The 18,409-nt window shown below is 42.2% G+C and overlaps 1 protein-coding gene across 3 annotated transcripts in view; it reads right to left on the bottom strand.

Annotated features, from left to right (window-relative positions):
• Positions 1 to 216: 216 nt before the first annotated feature.
• Positions 217 to 18,409, bottom strand: part of CLYBL (citramalyl-CoA lyase) — a 174,533-nt gene continuing 156,340 nt past the window's right edge. For 2 of the 3 annotated variants that reach the window (XM_055702708.1, XM_055702710.1), the window contains 2 exons: positions 16,360 to 16,484; positions 217 to 869 (listed from right to left, as the gene is read on the bottom strand). In XM_055702708.1, coding sequence (XP_055558683.1) covers positions 774 to 869; positions 16,360 to 16,484 — 221 coding nt within the window. In that variant the 3' untranslated portion in view covers positions 217 to 773. The remainder of the gene's footprint in view (positions 870 to 16,359; positions 16,485 to 18,409) is intronic. The other variant, XM_055702709.1, reaches the window with a different exon arrangement.

Below are 18,409 nucleotides of genomic sequence, written 5' to 3'. Positions count from 1 at the left end.
ACTAAGCCCGTTAACCACACGGCCCACATGATCTGTAGCCGTATCCCTAATGTGATGTAAATCTGACTCGAGACCATATGCACAAGTTCTGCTGCATTGTGTCTCCAAAAACTACAAGTTTATTGCCGTGCAACCCTTCCCGGGCTGGACGCTTCCAGGAGGAAACGCTCTGAATAGCAACTGCTTAAAAAAAAAAGAGAAGAAAGTCAAGAGTCCTGCCTTGTCAGACCAATATTTTTAATGGCTTTTGCAAATTTACAGAAGGGGGGTGGGGTGGGATGCAAAGCTCGCACAGGGTAATGATTTTCATCGCAGTTATTTCAACCGGTGCGTAATTATTCAAGGCTTTGCCCTCTCTGACGGAAGCTCTGCACTGGAGCAGGAAGAAGCATAGATACAAATAGAAGCGACTGAACTGGTTTTTCTCTGCTCTTTTGACAGAGCTCACAGCTTACGTTTTGCCTTTCTCCTTCAGTGAAATCATAATCCTGCATTCGTAGTAATTAGCAGTGATGTCACACAGTTGGTGATGTAACTTTGTGGCAGGCTATGAGTAGTACATGGGCTGTGTGGGAGCGAGCAGTGGTTTGAGTTGGGAATAGTTTTAGTAATTAGTGATTCTGGTAAGCAAACTATGACAGATCTGCAAAATGGAAATGAATTTCTGCTTAAGCTTGATGTCTTTAATTCCTGCCCCCCCCCCCCCCCCCAGTATTATAGTCATCTTTTAAAACAGCTACTGGGCCCCCATGGCGAGAGCTTCATTTACCAGCTCATTTTTTCTTGATGGCTGTGGCAAGCGTAACAATGTTCTGTGCCTGCTTCAGTAATGGCATGTCGATCATGCTCCCGTGGAAAGTAAATGCACCCTGGAAAAGAGAGAATATAAACTTCCTGAGAGGACCTCTGGAAATCATAGTTGGCTTGTCTTTTCCTTTAAATACACATCCGTTCACCGAGAAGCATCATCTCCCACAGGAATCCTGAACAAGTGTTAGGAGACAAACTAACCCAGACAGGGCAAATGCAATTAAAGAAATGTGGTGGGTGCCAAGCGCTCCAAAGAGGAGGCAACAGGAGAGACAAGAGGAGCCCAGTGTGCAGCCTGCCTGTTTCGGCCCCTCTACCTGGCAGCCAGTGAGGGCCAAGAGCAGCAAGGCAGTGCGTGCCACCCAAGGGGCTGGGGGACACTGTGCCTGGGGGGCAGGTCTGCTCCCCACATCCAGCATCACCCCCCAGCACAGGTGCTGAGCCACAGGGCCGGCCCTGCGCTGCCTGCAGCGTTATCTTTGTCAGGAAACAGCGGCCAGTGTTTGGGGTCGTGGAGGGAAGTTTTCCTGACTTGGGGGTGTTGTTGAGGTTGTGCTGCTGCACCTCTCCATCATGGGTCTGGTACTGAAGATAGGCTGGGCCTGTGCTAAGACCAACAGCTGGGATGAAAGCTGAAAAAACCACATGGCTGTCGTGATAATATTGCCCCAACCTGCTCTGGAGCCAAGTAAAGCCCACCTGAGCACTGCACATAGGGAATTTCCCAGAGTGGATGCAGAACTAGCTGGTGTGCCTCAGCAGTGGTGATTTGAGAGCCAGGGCAGGTTTCAGAGGGCACTTTGTATTTCTAGGGATTTTGTGTTGGTGCCATGGTGACAAGTTTAAAATAATTAACTATGAATCATAGTTAAACCCTAAACAGAAGACACATGTTTTAAACAGAGCCAAACCTGACTTGTTCCTCTGGATGCCTTAATCCACACATGTTGCTGAGGTAGGATTTTGAAGATAAAACACATGACAAAGTTCAGTAGGCAAAAAAAAATAAAAATCTATTTGTAATTCTGACAGTACTTTGACACATTCCTGAAAAAAAACAAATACAAAGATGCAATCTCTTCCCTGAAGGAATCAGAATTGAGGGATTGAGGGTCTGGCCCCAGTGTTGCGCAGGATGCCTCTGTGAAGCACTGTGCACCCTTTTAATGTCCTGCTGCAATCGATATGGGATCACAGGCTGGCCTTAGATTTGGCAGTGAGCGAGGACAACCAAGAACAGGGTAGGTATGATACTGGCATGTGTGTCTGTGCATGCATAGCGAGAGAAATGCAGGGGAGAAGAAGCTGTTTATTGTTCTGGTTTTCATTTAAGGCTCGATAATCATTAAATAGAGGACTCTGGTAAGTAAGGTGAAAATACAACCCATTTACAGAAACGATTAGGAAATGTGTTGCTCCAGCAACATACCTAGCTCAACTGAAGCAGCATTAAATATGAAACCATGTTCCAGAACAGCTAAGACAAAAATCCACCTTAAACAGTCATCTTGTGCAGATCAATACTGTTGCATGTAAGAACAGGCTGCATTAAAGCCATTAAGAGCCCAACAGTTAAAACTATTATTTTATTTTTAGTAGGATTTCCTACCATAGCTTGCAGTATTTTAGGTGGGTTTGGAGAATAATGGGACTGACAGATGCTCAAGGGTAGATGCTTCAAATTGAATTTCTTGTTTAGAGCAACCAATCAACCCTACATTACCACATCAAAATTTATTATTATTATTATTATTATTAACAACAACAACAACAACAATAATAATAATACACCACTTTTTATCTTACTTAGCTACATCTCAGCTGTTTTCACTTACACTTAAACCTTTACAGAAAATGCAGCCTCAAACTATTCCATAGATTAACTGTTGTGAAAATACACTGGGAACCAAGTAAACATTTCATGACATAGCAACTTTTTCGGAATAATTCAGGTCTTTGCAGTGATCTTACACTGCAAGACAGTTTTTTTTCACTGTAAGAAAAACATGTTTTTGTCATGCCTATTTTTCTACAGGCATTCAGTCAAATAAGAGCTATTGCTTAAAAGAGAAATTTGCATGTGGGATGACAGTGCTAAGCAGAGATATGTTAAGGTCTGGAATCATCCTTCCTAGTTCTGTGAAATGGCTGACTTAGGAGCACAGCTATCCTAACTACCTGCAATAGTTTGCAGAAAGAGATGGGCACCTAGCAGCGACAATTCTGATCTCTGGTGGTCTGAATCATGGTTGGGAGGGTCTCACCCCTTCCATTGACTGTGTACAGGATGCTCTGGAGTCAGATACCTCTGCAGGTGCCCAAGTCGGAGCATGATGAATGAGGGTCAGAATGTCTTTTTTAGAAAGCAGGAGTTAATTAAACAGCATGCCTGTCCTCTCTTCATTAAAATAACATATTTAGAAAGGAAACCAGGATAATAGTCTATGTGTGGACACATGAACACTGAACCACTTGAGATCTGCTGTATGTTCTCTTCTTGTCGGCGTGCAGCTGTAGTTTGGGTTGCTAGGAACTTGAATTCTTGAAGGTAAAATATGCTTCCCCCCCCTGCAACAGCAAAGAGTAACACTGAGAAGTTGGCTTCTCTGCCTGTTCACTCTGAGGCTTATTTTCTCCCTGCTAATTTGCAGTGTTGAGCTAAAGTCCAGAAAAAGAAACCAATTTTAATGCCATTGAATATACTCTATTCACTGCCTCTCTTTCCACCCACAGGTTGCAACAGATAGGAAATACCAGTAATTACAGCTTTGTCCCCATGCTCTCTTTTCCAGTTCTGCTAGATGAAATTTGCCTTTAGCATTCTTTTGATTTTTCTCTTGCTTGAATATAAAGAAAACAGGACTTTCTATAAACACCATTTGCTTTGATAGCATTAATCTGGGGATTAATTTAGTCATAGATCTAAATTTTATTTTTGCCTAATTTTACCAATAATCTCATGCTTCCAGCCTGTACTTAGACTTCCAGTAGTACAACTGTGGGACCAAGGGTCTGTTCTTAAGGAAGCTTGCAGCACGAACGAGAACGATGGTGGGTACGTGGTGCAAGGCTGGGGTTTGCATCCATCGCCATTCAGTGGCTGTGGTTCTCGCTTGCGGTGTAACCATACACATAATTCTGTGGGAGCCTTTTCAGAAATCTGTAAAAAGGACCCGGCCATCAGGCAAGTCAAACGTGTCAGACCCGCCCTGGCAAGAGACAGACCCTCCAGGCAAAGGCTGACAGAGAACCTGGGAGAAGCAGCAGCCAGGAGGCAAAACCGCAGCCGGTGGGCACAGCCTTTGGGTGATGATGCATGGGTGCAAGTGACTCAGGTGGGATGAGGAGTGGGGGAATGGAGTACATTCTGTGTCTGTGACAGCCGTAGGACAGCAGGCTGGAAGTGTAGTCCTTCTGAGGAATGGGTGGCCAAAGACACTGCCCCCATTGCAAGCGATGCAGCACCTATTCTGCTGTCTTTATCCAGTGCCATCCTTCATGCAGCAACACAGTGAACGCACTAGGGGTGAAGCCCTGTGAGAAATAAGGTGACTTTGGTACTCACTGACCTGTAGGGCATGGGAGGTACCAGCGCTTTGGCTGGCCTGCGCTGTACGGCTGTGGAGGCAGCACAACACAGCAGAGGGGTTTGTATGTGCACAGCCTTTGGCTTCCCTCAGCCTGGTCGCTGTACACCTCTGTCAGCGCAGGCTGTGGGGGAGAGATCAAGGCAGAAAGTGAACGGGCAGCATTCCCTGTTGGGGTCATCCCGCAGTCTAGCGAAGAGTCCTCCCCAGCTGACTGGCAAGTGAGGAAAGACACAAAGTTGTTTCCTTCTGGGTAGCTCTGTGAGAGTGGAGTGACACCCAGCTCCTCTTGCCACCCGGTTACTGCAGCTGCTCACGGAGCCCACCAAGTCACCATGTTCCCATCTCTGTCTCTGGTATCAGATCACCTTCTCCAGGCGGAACAATGCATGACCAGTACTGTGCAATTTGCTGCATCCCCCAGGAACCATGTAGTATTTGAACGCAATAAAGTCACAATGACATTTAATGCTCTGTTAAAACAGTAGTAACATTTCAAAAAATGAAACAGCTATTTATGCAAGATGCAGGCCATGCTGAGTAAGGTCTTAACAGCTCTACTTTGAATTTCAATATGTCCTAAAGTGCTTTGAGAATGGAACAGAGACTGTTTTGGCAAATACAGAAAACAGCTGGAAGGGAATTAAAATTATAGAAAGCTGCTAGTTGTTTTATTTTTTTCTTTTTTCTTTTTTTTTTCTGAAGGGAACAGCAAAAAATGATAGTCTTGGAAAAAAGAGAATTGAGCACGGTCAGCCCCAAGTGATACAAAGATCCAGCTTACAGACAAGAGAAGTGATAAGACAGAGCTGACAAGAGAACAGTCATTTCCACAGGTCAGGAGCTGAAGATACAGGCTCATGAAAAAGCGGGGCAAATTAAGTTGTGCAGTAGGAATAATGAATGCAATACATTTTCAGGTGGCTGTAGAGAGACTGAAAAGACGCAGAACCAATCTTTGTAACACATCAGTTCGGCAGAGCTTATGCTTGTACCTTAGGAACCTCCTTTTGGATAAATGCAGCCACTACCAAAAACAACTCGGGTCTAGCCAAGTTCAATAGGAAACTGAAGGCTCTTCTTTGACAACTTAGAAGACAACTCTGGCCTTATGTTGCTGTGGGTCTTGGACATGGCTGTTGTCCTATCTATATGTCATTGTTAAAGATTTCCTTTCCTATAAGAAATGACATGTATCAAGTTGCAGAAAGAGTCTCATCATTGCTCTGTTATTTGCCACAGCCAAAAGATGATCATGTTAATGCAGTGTTTCCTGGAACATGAAGACCTCCTCTTTCTGTGTGTGTCTGTGTGTGGCAGCATCCAGGAACAGCTGCTCTGTGAAACTTTCGGGAGTAGTTAAGAGCTTGGTAAATCTATACGACTATCTGATAAACACAGTATAATTTTTTTAATGGTGAGAAGCATTTTACCTTTCTAGAAGTTAAATGGATGGGATTCAGAATCCATGATTTCTGTGTCATCTGGGGATCAATGTGTTCTGGTGGAACCAGGAAAGGGGAAGAAATGATACAGCCAACTTTCTTGCTAGCACTTATCATGGGTGGTAGAATTGTGTTGGCTTTGACTACAACGGGGGATGCACAGGATCAAAAGTGAGGTACACTTCATGTTTTTCCAGAGGATCAGGGGAAGTAAAGTTTCATACTTCTTAATCTGTCCTTTTTATATAATATGCAATGTTATGTGGGGTTTTACTCGCACCACCTTTTGTTTCCTTACGGGTTAACAAGAGAAAAAAGTTGGCTAAAACTATCATGATAGAGAACATTTAAGGCACCTCATAGTTGCGTGATACAATTCTCTCTGAGCTGTGGATTAAAGTACATGAGTTAATTAAAGTAAAATAATAATTGTTCTGGGACATGTGGGACAGTGATCAGATGAGCTAGTCCCCTTTGGTTGACAAGATGGAAGAATTAGATGTACTTTTGCACCTGGGAATGCCTGTGGCTTTTTCCCCAGCATCTGCTCCGCCTGTGGTTATCTGTGCCTCTACCCATGTCCATCCCGATGACTGCAATGAACTCACTATGAGGGCTACTGCAGACCCTCAGTTCTTAGACCACTGGAATCTACTAATCACCTGCACTGGTACTGAATGTGAGGATTGGCTCTCCTAACAAGCATATACATTTTGAAGTACCAAGTAAGTCCTGTAAGTTCCAAAAAGCCTGCTGGCTTCCTGTTTGAAAGCAGACGGGGCTCCAAACGTGAGCACTGGTTCTAAGAACTCTGCAGTCTGTTTTGGGAACCGCTGTTTTATTAATTACCTCAATCATTGGCAACCCTTTGCTAATAAACCTTTGATGTGATGCCCTGTTCTACCAGATCTCATCATACATGTAGCCAACAACTTTAACTCCCATGTGACAGTGTCCAGGACTTTCTTAAAGTTATTTATAAAGATGATATTAAGCCTGTGGCTTGTCTACAGTAGAAAGAAAAAAATCAGTTGTCTTGCATCAGCTGAAAGAATATAGCCAATAGTGCTATATTAATTTGCCGTGTGTCAACGTATGGGCTGTCCTGGGCCACTATGCAGAGACAGCTAACGTTCAAAAGCAGTTTACTTCGAGTATCTAGTCAGTGGATTTACATGGTAGGCTTGGAGGTGCTAGGGGATCCTGGTAGTAGGTAAGGCTTTGGCATGGGGGAGACTGGGTACGCCGGCCGGTGGAAGAAAAGGAAAAGCAAGCCAAGGTCATGTTCACTGAAAGTGCAATATGGACAAGAAAGCACCTGCTGCTCAATTTTGAATTAGGTATAGGTCTAAGATAGGAGTTATGTAATGCTTATGGAATTGCCACAAAAATTTCTGCCACCAGTTAGGTGACTGTTGCTCGGAGGACAAACTCATGAGTGAGAGGAGGTCCTTTGATGGTACTCCGCTATCACAGGGTTAGAAATGCTGCCCCGCTGACGAAGATTTGGTTTTCTTTAATTATTTTTCTCAACAGCTCAGCTAGCAATACTTTCCTTTGCAGACTAAATCCCTGCAATGAGTGTGTGGCAGTCGGGTTATCTCCTTGGCTGCCTTCTGAGGGCATGTGCATCTATGACCTAGTGGAGATGGGCGTAGGGGGACCAGTGAGCCAGCCACCCTTCTCTCCTCCACACCCTCCATCATTAGGAGATGTTGTGAATCAAACAGAGCTCCCGCACTGCTCGGGTAAGGCAGGCCAGAGGCTTTGTGTGTGAATACAGTCATTGTCTAAATAAGTAATTATGTAAGTCCCCTTCCAACCCCTGTGACCTGTATCAGCACTCGTGGGCAGATGCCAGGCTAAATGGAAACAAGCAGAATGGTGATGCCAGCTGGCTGGTGCAAACCTTGCGTACCTCCCACAAGGGGAAACAGAGAACCTGTATGGACCAGCATCCTCAAGTCCACAGATGCAAGAAACCTTTGATCCACAGTTATCTGAGAAACATTAATGCTTTCCATGGTAATTCAGTGCCTTGCTGACTTCTAAAACCCAAAGGTCTGGTTCTGACTTTTTGGAGACCACAAAAATATGTGGAATAAACCCACTGAAATCTGTTTGGGTCTGAGAACATTATCTTTAATCCTCCACAATATTAACTGTTATAAGGAAATTAAGAGTGTTGTGTTCTGGAGATCTGCTGTTCTGAGGAGGGAAGGAAGCAGGTGGATGGCAAAGGGTCCCCCTGAAAAGCATGGCATTCGGGAAGATAATTCCCCTGGGATTAAATGAAAACACATGTTTAAGTGATCCCCTGCAGAGGAAATTTGGAAATCTTTGCTTTGGGGCTTAAAAAGAATGCTTGGATTTGCTTGCAGGTCGTGAACAAAAGAGAAGAGAGCCCTGGTCACAGCAAATGGTGTTGGGTCTGTGCCTAGGGGAGGAGTGATTATCCTGACTACAAAGGAATGACTTTTCCTTGAAACAGAAGGTTGAAACCATATTTTTTGGGAAGTCAAGAGTAGGAAATAAGCTAACAGCTGTGATGGTGCTGAATGCAGGTTTAATTAATTTTTTTCTTCTGCAAGTTGTAGCCAAAGAGCCATCACAAAGAGCTGGGTCACAATTCTGCCTTTTAGTGATGAACTTCCAAAGGTTATTCTGCTTCTAGGAGGTGTTTGACGGTATCTGGGTCAACTGAGCACGTTTTTCAGGCTATAACAAGATAACATCTTGCTCTCCTCTCTGCTCAGGCCTGTTCTGCCTCCAGATTAGGCTGACACCCAGCTATGGCCTTTGAGCATCTTTGCAGCAGGTAGGAAATGCTGCTATCACTAGTGTAGTCACATATGACAAACTGAAGACATCACAGGCAGCAAGCTAGACAGAGCTTTTCAGGTTACGTAGTTCTGTATCCTCTCCTTTGGACGCTTTAACATTCGCCCCTTTTCTGTAGCAATGTTATGGGAGGAAAGACACTTAAAATCTTTGGGGAAAAGAAATGACCCCTGAAAAGGTTTGTCAAAACCATCTTTTTGGCAAGACGAGATGCTCAGTGGTTCTCCGTGATCTGTTGAAGGAAGACATGGATGGGGAGGGAATTCTGCAAAGCATCAACACCAGCAAGTTTCTGTAGGCATTTTGTTGATATGAAGAAAATGGTTTTTTTGCTTCTTTTCACCAGTGTAAACTTCCACCAGAGTAGAAGTAGCTAGTTAGTTCAGAGGATAAATCAGTTTGCAATACCAGAAGCAGGCCTGCTTTTATGAGATAGGCTTCTACCTCTAGGAGCAGATGGAAGGACACAAAAGGTAGAGAAAGTAAGAACGACTACCACATGAAACAGAGATTAGTTTTTACCTCAAATAACTCCCTAGCAGCAGTACAAGAACTCTCACAGAAAAAGCCCTTTCTAAAGCTCAACAGGTAGGAAGGACTTTGTGATCCCTTCAGTCCACAGTGGGGCAGAAAAGATGAAGAACAAGGATCTGCAAGGTCCTTCACTTCTCCTCCACCTGACATTACCATTCCCAGCCTACGGATAAGGGTCTTACCCTGCTGCGTGAGCCACAGAAGCTGTTTTTCCCTCTTACAGCCCCTCAAGCTGCCTGAAGCACTGGGGATAGCCATTTCAGCTGGGGTGGGCCCGGGGATCCCACTTGGTCCAGCTGCAGAAACTCCTTCAGGCCACCAGTCTGTGTCTCTCACTGAGCAAACAACCTGTTTAGGATCCCTGAATGAAAGGCAGACACGAGGGGGTTTTATTGCTGTCTTTAAATTTTCTTTAGTTTCCTTCTCACTGTGGTTGTTGCCTTCCTGTGTGCTCCTCTAGAGTAGGAAAGAATAAAATTAAAACAGAAGAAAGTCCTAGAAATCAGGAATATTCTCCACTGGTTCCCCCCCTCTGTCTTATAATGTATTGGGAACGGAAGAATCCTAGAGAGCACACTTGCCGCTGCCAAGCAAATCTTTATTTTATAGCACAAAAGCAGCTTCCTGGACAAACATCCTATCCAACCATGCATTTTTTTCCCCTAGTGAGCGTCATGGTTATTATATGGAAAAATGAAAAGTAACTAATAATAAGACTTCAGTATCCTCAGATGCCCTTAATTAAGTCATTTAGAATTAACTTGAGGTTTATAGTCATGGAAGAAATTTGTTAAATATAGACTAGAAAATTTCATCTGGAAGTAAATGACTAAAGAACACACAAAAGGGGAAGGTAACTGTAAAATACAACGGAGGCGAGAAAAGTAATAACAGTGAAGCTCGTTCTGTCAACAAGAATGGAATTGCCGGTATTTTTGTATTCTATATTTTTTCTAATTTCAGATTCATTTTCTGAACAGGATTGAACAGCCATTTTTTACTGCAATTCTCTATTTCAGTTGAAAGAGCTTTTGCAGAGAGCTTCTTCAGGTCCCTGAAGAAACTGGCTAGCACAGAAAGGAGTGAAGAGGCAGCAAGACCACTGCTACTTAAATTAACTGAAACAATAATTTGGCTGTACAGGCTTCTGAGTTCCCTCAGTAAGCCTTAAAAAGACCCATCTGGTCAGAATGTCACATCTCTGGTTAGACCCTGCTTTGGAAATTGAAATGAGGCTTGTGAGCGCTTGTTGATGCTTTTTAAAGAGGGATTTGGAAGGTGGGTAGTTGCCTCAGCAGGTTGCTTGGTGCAGAGCAGGTTTTGGCACAACAGCGGGCAGGTGTCTGCAGCAATGGGTGTCTCCCTGCTCCATGCCTGCAGAAAAACATCACCTGTGTTGGGAGCATGCTGGCACAGCACAGCCCTTCAAAAAAAAAAGCAAGGGCACTCACTCTGTCTCACTAAGACCCCACATACACCTCCTTGAGCCGACAAGGTCAGAGGCGTCATGCCTTGCTGAGGAAGAACCCAGAGGGATGCCATCCCATGCCCTCTGCAGGGCCCACGTCCCCTGGGACAGGAGTTACCTCCACCAGGAGCTACCTGCGGGTGGAAAGGCTATGAAGGGGCACAGCATCTGCCCTTCTGCTCCCGGCTCGCGGAGAAACTTCTCCCTGCGGGAAATGTCAGTGTGCCATCCAAGTCCCTCTCCCCCCGTGTTTTGGACACAGGTCTTTAATGAGTGGAGGAAAACAGATTACGAGCCACCGAATGCCTGCTGGGGAGTTGGGCTGGGGGGGGAGTTGGCAAGAAAATGTTTTGTGTGAGTTTCTGCCCTGCTTCGGAGCTTTTGCAGCCCTGCGTAGTAAAATCTGTCTTCTTCTCTCCCCACCTGGCATAACTCCCTCAGGACTGATTGCACCAGTGTAGAAACCAGTATAGCACAAGCAATTAGCTAATACAGCTCCTTCTGCTCTGCTGTAAAGGTTCAAAATTTGCCCCCAGATGGATCTTTCTAAGAGACGAGCCTTCAACTGTGACACAAAATACATTTCTAAACCCTTTTTCAAATAATAAAACTTATAGAGAAACTTCAAGTACCGACACAAGCTCTCTCAACCTCTATTTATTAATAAATTTTCATGTTAAAATTTCACTTGGCCACTTTTTAAAAAGATAAACAACATAACAGTGGCCCATGCTTAAATCCCACCAGTGCTCTCCATCAGTGCATAGAGAGGCACCTGAGCCTATACTTAAGGCAGAAGCTCATAAAAGGTGGCAATTTATCATAAACCCCTGAATCACCCATTCTGCATCGTGAGGAGTATACATTGCCTAATTAACATAAATGACAGCAAACGCCCCGTGTTCTTGGAGCAAGGGCTGACAGTGCTGCAACCCAGCATGCACAGAGGTATCCTGTGCTGTCGGCACTGCCCCAGGATGGGATCCAGCTTAGCTGGTGGCACCTCAGAGCTCTGCCTGCAGTCTGTCCTGGGCTCCAGGAGTGCGGAGCTGGGCTGCTCCCTCACCCCCAGCTCCGTGTAAAACCCTAAGATATAATGCCCTATAAAGTGCGATATAATGCCTGTGGGTTGATGGGGTCCCACACTGCCCCATGCCAGGGGGATGCTCCAGTGCATCCCTCCCAGGAGACAGCCCAGAGGAGCCTGCCACCCCCAGGGCATGGTCCTGCTCTCCCAGCACCCACAGGCTGGATTGGGACAGGATGGATCCCTTGTGGCTGGGGCCATACAGAGGGAGCCCTCTTAGGAGCCGCGGCACTGCTGGGAGAGGGAGGGCAGGGGGGAGAGACCTCCCTGGGCAGCAGTGGGAGCTGGACCTGGCCCAAGCACCAGGGCGCATCGTCTCCAAGATACAGTGGCTTGGGGTAGCTTTTCCTAAACAAAGAGCATTATAAGGGAGCAACTGCTGGAAATTTCCATTCCTTTGTTGGGTAGATGCTGTGTAAATAAATGCATTCCTAAGATTTTTCATAATCCTGGAAAGGTCCATAAAAGAAACTGTATAGTTTGTAAATCACTGGAGTTCATATATATTATTCCTCAGCCACTGGGAGCACGATATACAATGGAACAGAATATAATGCAAGAAACATATGCTAAAGGTCTTCTTAGAAGCACTCTGTGCATTCGTATGTGGCATGTACAGATATTTCTTCTGTTTTGCCCCATGGGATCTGAAATATTCAACCCGTATTACAGCTTGGGTCTTACCTTAAGTCTAAGTAATTCTTACCTGACAAGTGACTTCAGCGGCAGCATTTAACTATTCCCTGTTTAAATGTGCAGGTCCTTTGAAAGCATTTATAAATTATTACCCAAGATAAATGTGTAAGCAACCTCTTACTTTTCTGCTTTTCTTTCTTTCTAAATTTTATTTGGAAAACAGATGATTCGGGAAGATCCTATTCTGATAATGCTATTGTGCCTGATGTACTTACAAGTCAAATGGCTCAAAAACGCATTTTCAGTGTCTTACTTTCTTCTCATATATAAACACTGACTACATATAGAAGAAATCATATTTCTGTATCCAGTGTCCTGGTAATGTAAACACAGGAGTTACCTACATAGTAAAGACTTAATTGGTAGAAGTCCGAGCTTTTATTCTTTTTTTTGACATAAGCTAGTAGCTTCTTGCACTAACTCTACCTTCTTGTACTCAGCTAATCTTGATTTATAAGATCACTTCTTTAATGTGGTACAAATACTTCAGAAATTCAGAACAGAAACTGTCCTTTAGGCTACCAGAACAATATTTATTACCTTTCTTTTTCATTTTTGAACACACACTGACATTTTTCTTATGTTTAGACTTTCCCAACAGCTCTGCCTGCTTTCTTTAGGTTGGTTTTTTTAATTTTGAAAATCATATCCTCTAGTAACATAATTTTACTTGAAAAATACTGAAATGATATAAAAAATACTTTTCTTTTAAAGCATGTTTAATTTTTAGATCTCAAAGTTCTATACAAAAGAGCACTTAATAAATAGTTGTATAAAACAAAAAAAATGTACTTTTTCAACATTGGTCTTCTAACTGTCCAAAATACAACAGTAGCATTTATTTCCTAGATACACTTTTTTCCAGTCAGATTAGAAATGTGAAAAAAAAAACCTAAACCCCACAACCAAAGCAACCTAGAAGCCAAACCAAAATAACCCCTCAAACAGGACTATCTCTGTAAGGTAAGCCCGAACACTTTTGGCTAGCTGCTTAGCTCTCTAATTTCTTTCTGCTTGGACACTGCCACAGCATCTCCAGTTCCACAGTGCTCATCTGAGATCCTAATTTTTCCTGACCTCAGTACTCACATTTGGGGGCTACTATGTCAAAGCATTTCAGCCTCTGGGATGAAGTAGCCTGGTTCAGGCTTCTCTCAAAGAGAGATTATTAGGGCAATTGTAGCTCTCAAACTGGAATAGATTATAAAAGCTTATTACTGTATCTTAATATAAAATATTGTTGACTAAGGGCATCAAACTTTAAACCAAATTAATAACAAACTATGATCCCAGAGACTGCAGACCAGCAACTTATCTACCACACAAACAGCCGCACAAATCCCTCACATTTATTTTTTCCAGGCTTTCAACTTTGATTAATAACATGGCAAAACCATGCAAGTCTCAACCATATTAACCACAGCTATATTTTTAGTCTTACTGACATGAACACTTTAATATAATAAAAGGAAAAGGAAAACAGAAGAGGTGTTTCATTAGGACATAAGGATTACTAAAACCGCTGTGTGGAGTATTTGTCAGGAGGTGGTAAGGGAAGAGTTATTACTTACATTTTAGCATGTCGCTAGGATGCAGAGCAAGAGGATCCCTCAGTGAGATATGTTTGCTTTGGAAAAAATACTAAGTAATCAGACTGTTCAGCCTCTTCTTACTGACACATTTATAACACCAAATTGCAAATTTGGTTAAGAAGTTTGCAGCACTACACAGAAAACTATTTTTCCCATTTTGTTATGAAGACTGGCAATACGGCAGTGATAACAAGATCCAGAAGTTCACATATTAACCTGCCAGTCCTTTTTTATTGATAGACGGCTACACACAAAAATATATGAAGCATGCAACCTGGTTGGTTAAAAAAACAGTGCAAACCACAAACCCTCAGCAAATCTGTTCTTGCAGCTGATTATAGAAGCTTATAACCTATTTTAAAAGTATTTATTTTTTTTTAAAAAACAAAACCCCAAACCCAAACAAAGCCTCCCTGAATGGCTGGTATAAGCAAGAAACCAGCATCATGTCAGCAAAATAACAGCTTCAGAACAAATCCGAAGACTAATGCTTACCTAATACAGAATTCTTCAATATTAAACATGTTTGGCTTCATGATTGTGTGATACTGGGACCAGAGTTAAATTCAGTCCTGTCTCCTCATCGACTGTTCATTTGACAGGCATATTCCTTAGATGAGTTTCTGACACTAAATTCAGCTGAATTAATAGTATTATACACACCATCAACATAAACACTATTTGGCTTAGTATGTCATTTGACTTTTTTCTTTCTGCATCTACCTGCCTACATGTTTGCACCAGCAGTATGTTTATAATGATGCCTTTTGTAAGAGAGCCAAGCTTTGTAAATCGGAATAATGGGCAAAACCAGTCATACATTTTATATTTCTAAATCGTTTGCATGAAGACAACTACATTTCAAAATCGAGGGAACAGAACAAAGAGATATGAGCATACAGCATCCTAATAGTGACCCTAAAATAACTGCTCGGGGTAGCACCCAAATAATGCAGTCACGGCTGTGCTGGAAACACCCAGGTACCACAGAGGGGATGCGATAGCCTAGCAAAGAGAAGGGCAGAGCAATAGCAAACACATTGGCACACTTTTACCCTGAGATGAAAGCATCATTTCTGCTTTGGCCTTTTTAGCATTTCTAATGCACAACATCTGCAGCATCAGAAATGCAGGGGAATGGGGAAGGCACACACACCAATCTATTACTTTCCTACCCACCAGAAAGTGAAGAAATGTACAGAAAACCCTCATATGACACTGGAGAAAGTGAGAGCCTGTGCACAGTCTTATATATGAACTTCACTGCTGAAGCGATTGGCCCCCCATCTGAATGCCACACAAGCACAAGTGAACCGTTCCCGCTCATCTGCACTCCCTGTTCTGACATCCGGACTTTGCTTTTTAGCGAGCCTGGGCTTGGCTGCAACTAAGATAAACATATTTAGCTGCAACTTTTTTTTTTCTTTCAAAAAGAGGCAAACTGGATTATAGCAAATAACCTTTAAGATAATTAACTGACAATGCCACAACTAGCATAAAATCTTCCTTCAGGCGACCCCTAATTTAAGTATTACTGGCACAAAGTGGAGACAGATTGTGCATCACCACCGCAATATTTACATAGCAGAAACCCACAGAGCAGGAAACGTGAGACTCAATGATGCACTAAATTAGGAACAATCATATTCCAGTGTTAATTTGCTTTCTCCTCTATCCAAATTTCAGGTCCAGCAATTGGTACAAATACACATAAAACATTCCCATTTTTAATGATTAAGAACCACAATCTGCAAGCAGTTCTGCTCAAAAGTAAATTCACTCACTGCTAGGGATGTTTGCGGGATCAAACCCCTAGAAGTGAAACAGGTTCACCAACAAAGAGATTTTTTAGAAAACCAAGACTTCCTAATCTGTTTATTTCCTTCCATAAACGATATCTGCACAAGCAGTCTGAGTTGTCTCCCAGGCTACCTGCCTTTTGATTGCAAATATTTTCCTACGACAGTAACACTGTGATTCTGCAGCATAATGGAGAAACGGTTTTAATTCAACGATGCTGTAGATACGTGCAGGTACTCAAAAGGCTGTGTAATCAAAGAATTAAAGTTAAAATGGGGGGGGAGAAAAAGATAGCTGGTCTATTTGTAAATATATTGGGAAGTGACACATTTATAATAAATATACACTCTATAGTCTATCCAGACCCAGATTTCATGAGCAATACTCTCAGTTACAGCACACTTCATAAGATAAATGCAAAGAGCCATCACCAATCTTTATAAATCTTAAATATTATGCAAATTTGGTTTCCACTATGGCATATTAACAAAATATTTACCTTGCCTAATCGCTGATGTTCTTCAAAAGCAGAAATCAGTTCTTGTGCCCACTTTATTTTTTCAGGGCTCGGAGAGAACTGTTCCTGGACAACAGCAATTTGGTTGGGGTGAATCACCTGCTTACCTACAAAGAAGATTAATAACACCAGAATCATGCATCGACAAACAGATGTTCAAGCAAAATGTTCCAACCACTTGAGGCTCTCATATGCCTTGCAGACTTTCTTGCTCTTTAGCTAATTATTTCACTTGGTGTCTTTTATTTTTTAAACTGGACAACAGGCAGATAGCCTTTTGCCAGATTTTTTTAAGAATGAAAATATTTTGATCTACGCTTGCATTCTAATATAGTTTGAAAGAACACACGATTCTTTCTCCTCCCTCCCCATTTCAATCCATACATCTCTCAGTAATTTCAGGTGCAAGTGTTTGTCTGGGTCAGTCAATAACACTTAAGTATAATGCACCTCTGAATTTAATGCTATAAATAACAGCTCCAGCCACTCTTAAATAAGTTGTATTAAAAGGCGTCAGAAAATGAGATCTGATGAAGATGGCAAGAGACTGTAGGACAGGAAAGTTACCAGGCACCTAAGGATCATGCCCTAAATTCTCAGTATTGGCTTAGCATCACAAAATCCACAGTGTTTAAATTGCTGCTGGTGCAATAGTTAGCAGTTGCAGGTAGGCTGCAATATTTATTTAGTCACTGGTATATTAAATAACTAGCAGTGGTGCCCTGAGGTTTTATGAAGCACTATTTTTTATCCTTTCTTGTATAAACACACGTTAAGAAAATAAAACTAGGTGTTGCCTTTTTTTTTTACTAGAGATTTTCAAACATGAATAGACAGCCACATAATCCGTTTTAATCTGTTATTGTATTTCGCTACCTTAAAACAAATACATATCTAATTTGTTTGACAGTTTAAAAAGTGTAACATTTGACATTATTAGTTCATTTTTATGGGAATTTCACAGATTGGTGTGATTTCTGCACTTCGGTTTCAAAGCGCTTTAATAAAGAAAGGCTACCGTAATTCCCAGTTTCCTGCGGAATAAACGACTCTCCTCCATGCCAGATAACAAAACTAGTGAGAGGGATGAGCCTGATCCTGCAAACCTGCCACCAAGTGAGCAGCCTCCTGCACACAGAGGGTCCCACAGCCGTGCCGTCCTGCTGCACACTGCAGCCTCTCGTGGGGGCAAGGGAAAGTCTGAAGTGTCAGGACCTAGGGAGGTCTCCTGCGTACAACCGGCTCTGCTCCCACAGTCTTACTGATGTTAAGCCAGCTGTACATTAGAAATCAGCCCATCACCTGGTCCAAGAAGACTCACACATGACCACAAAGATGCACCTATTTTACGGAAAATCACTGCTGCAAAAAATCCTGGGATTACTTCTATGAGACTGCGGCGGGGCTGAATGATAACCTGCAGTACAAACAAATTCTGGGGATGCAGCAGCACAAACTACTTAATGAGCAAAGAAATAGTAATGTTTTAGTGTTGCTACATTTCTTTGCTAAAAAGCTATAAATAGCTCAATTTTATTTTATTTATTTCCTATTAAACAAGCTTTAGTTTATGATCTTATGGGCATCCAAATATTCAGTTTGAATTTCCAAAGTCAAAACGATTTCAAAAATAGCTTAAAAATAGGCAAAAGCTTAGAATTCTGTAAGAACTATATTTTTTGAAAGAAATGATATGCAGACAAATTTTCTTAACTAATGTGTTTTACATTAGGTCCAGTTAAAGGTTTTTTAGTCAATTTAATCAAATGTCACCATTAATAAGATTATGATGTTCCTTATTTGTAATACAACAAATTCTCCCTAGCTAAACTACTAATTCTAAAATTGAAGGGTGTACAAATAATTCCTGCAAAACCCTAAGGAGCTTAACTTTCTGGGAAAAATGTAGACTATATTTTAAATTATATTTAAAGTCAGTCCATAATTACAACAAACATAAAAATATTTATATATGATTTTTTTAAAGTGTAAAAAGATTGGCTTTTGATAAAAATATCTGTAGCATTAAGCT

The sequence above is a fragment of the Falco cherrug genome, chromosome 2, assembly GCF_023634085.1.
Source record: "Falco cherrug isolate bFalChe1 chromosome 2, bFalChe1.pri, whole genome shotgun sequence".
Classification (NCBI taxonomy): Eukaryota; Metazoa; Chordata; class Aves; order Falconiformes; family Falconidae; genus Falco; species Falco cherrug.
Note: the sequence above shows the minus strand (reverse complement) of the source record. Positions and strands in the feature narration are given on the sequence as shown.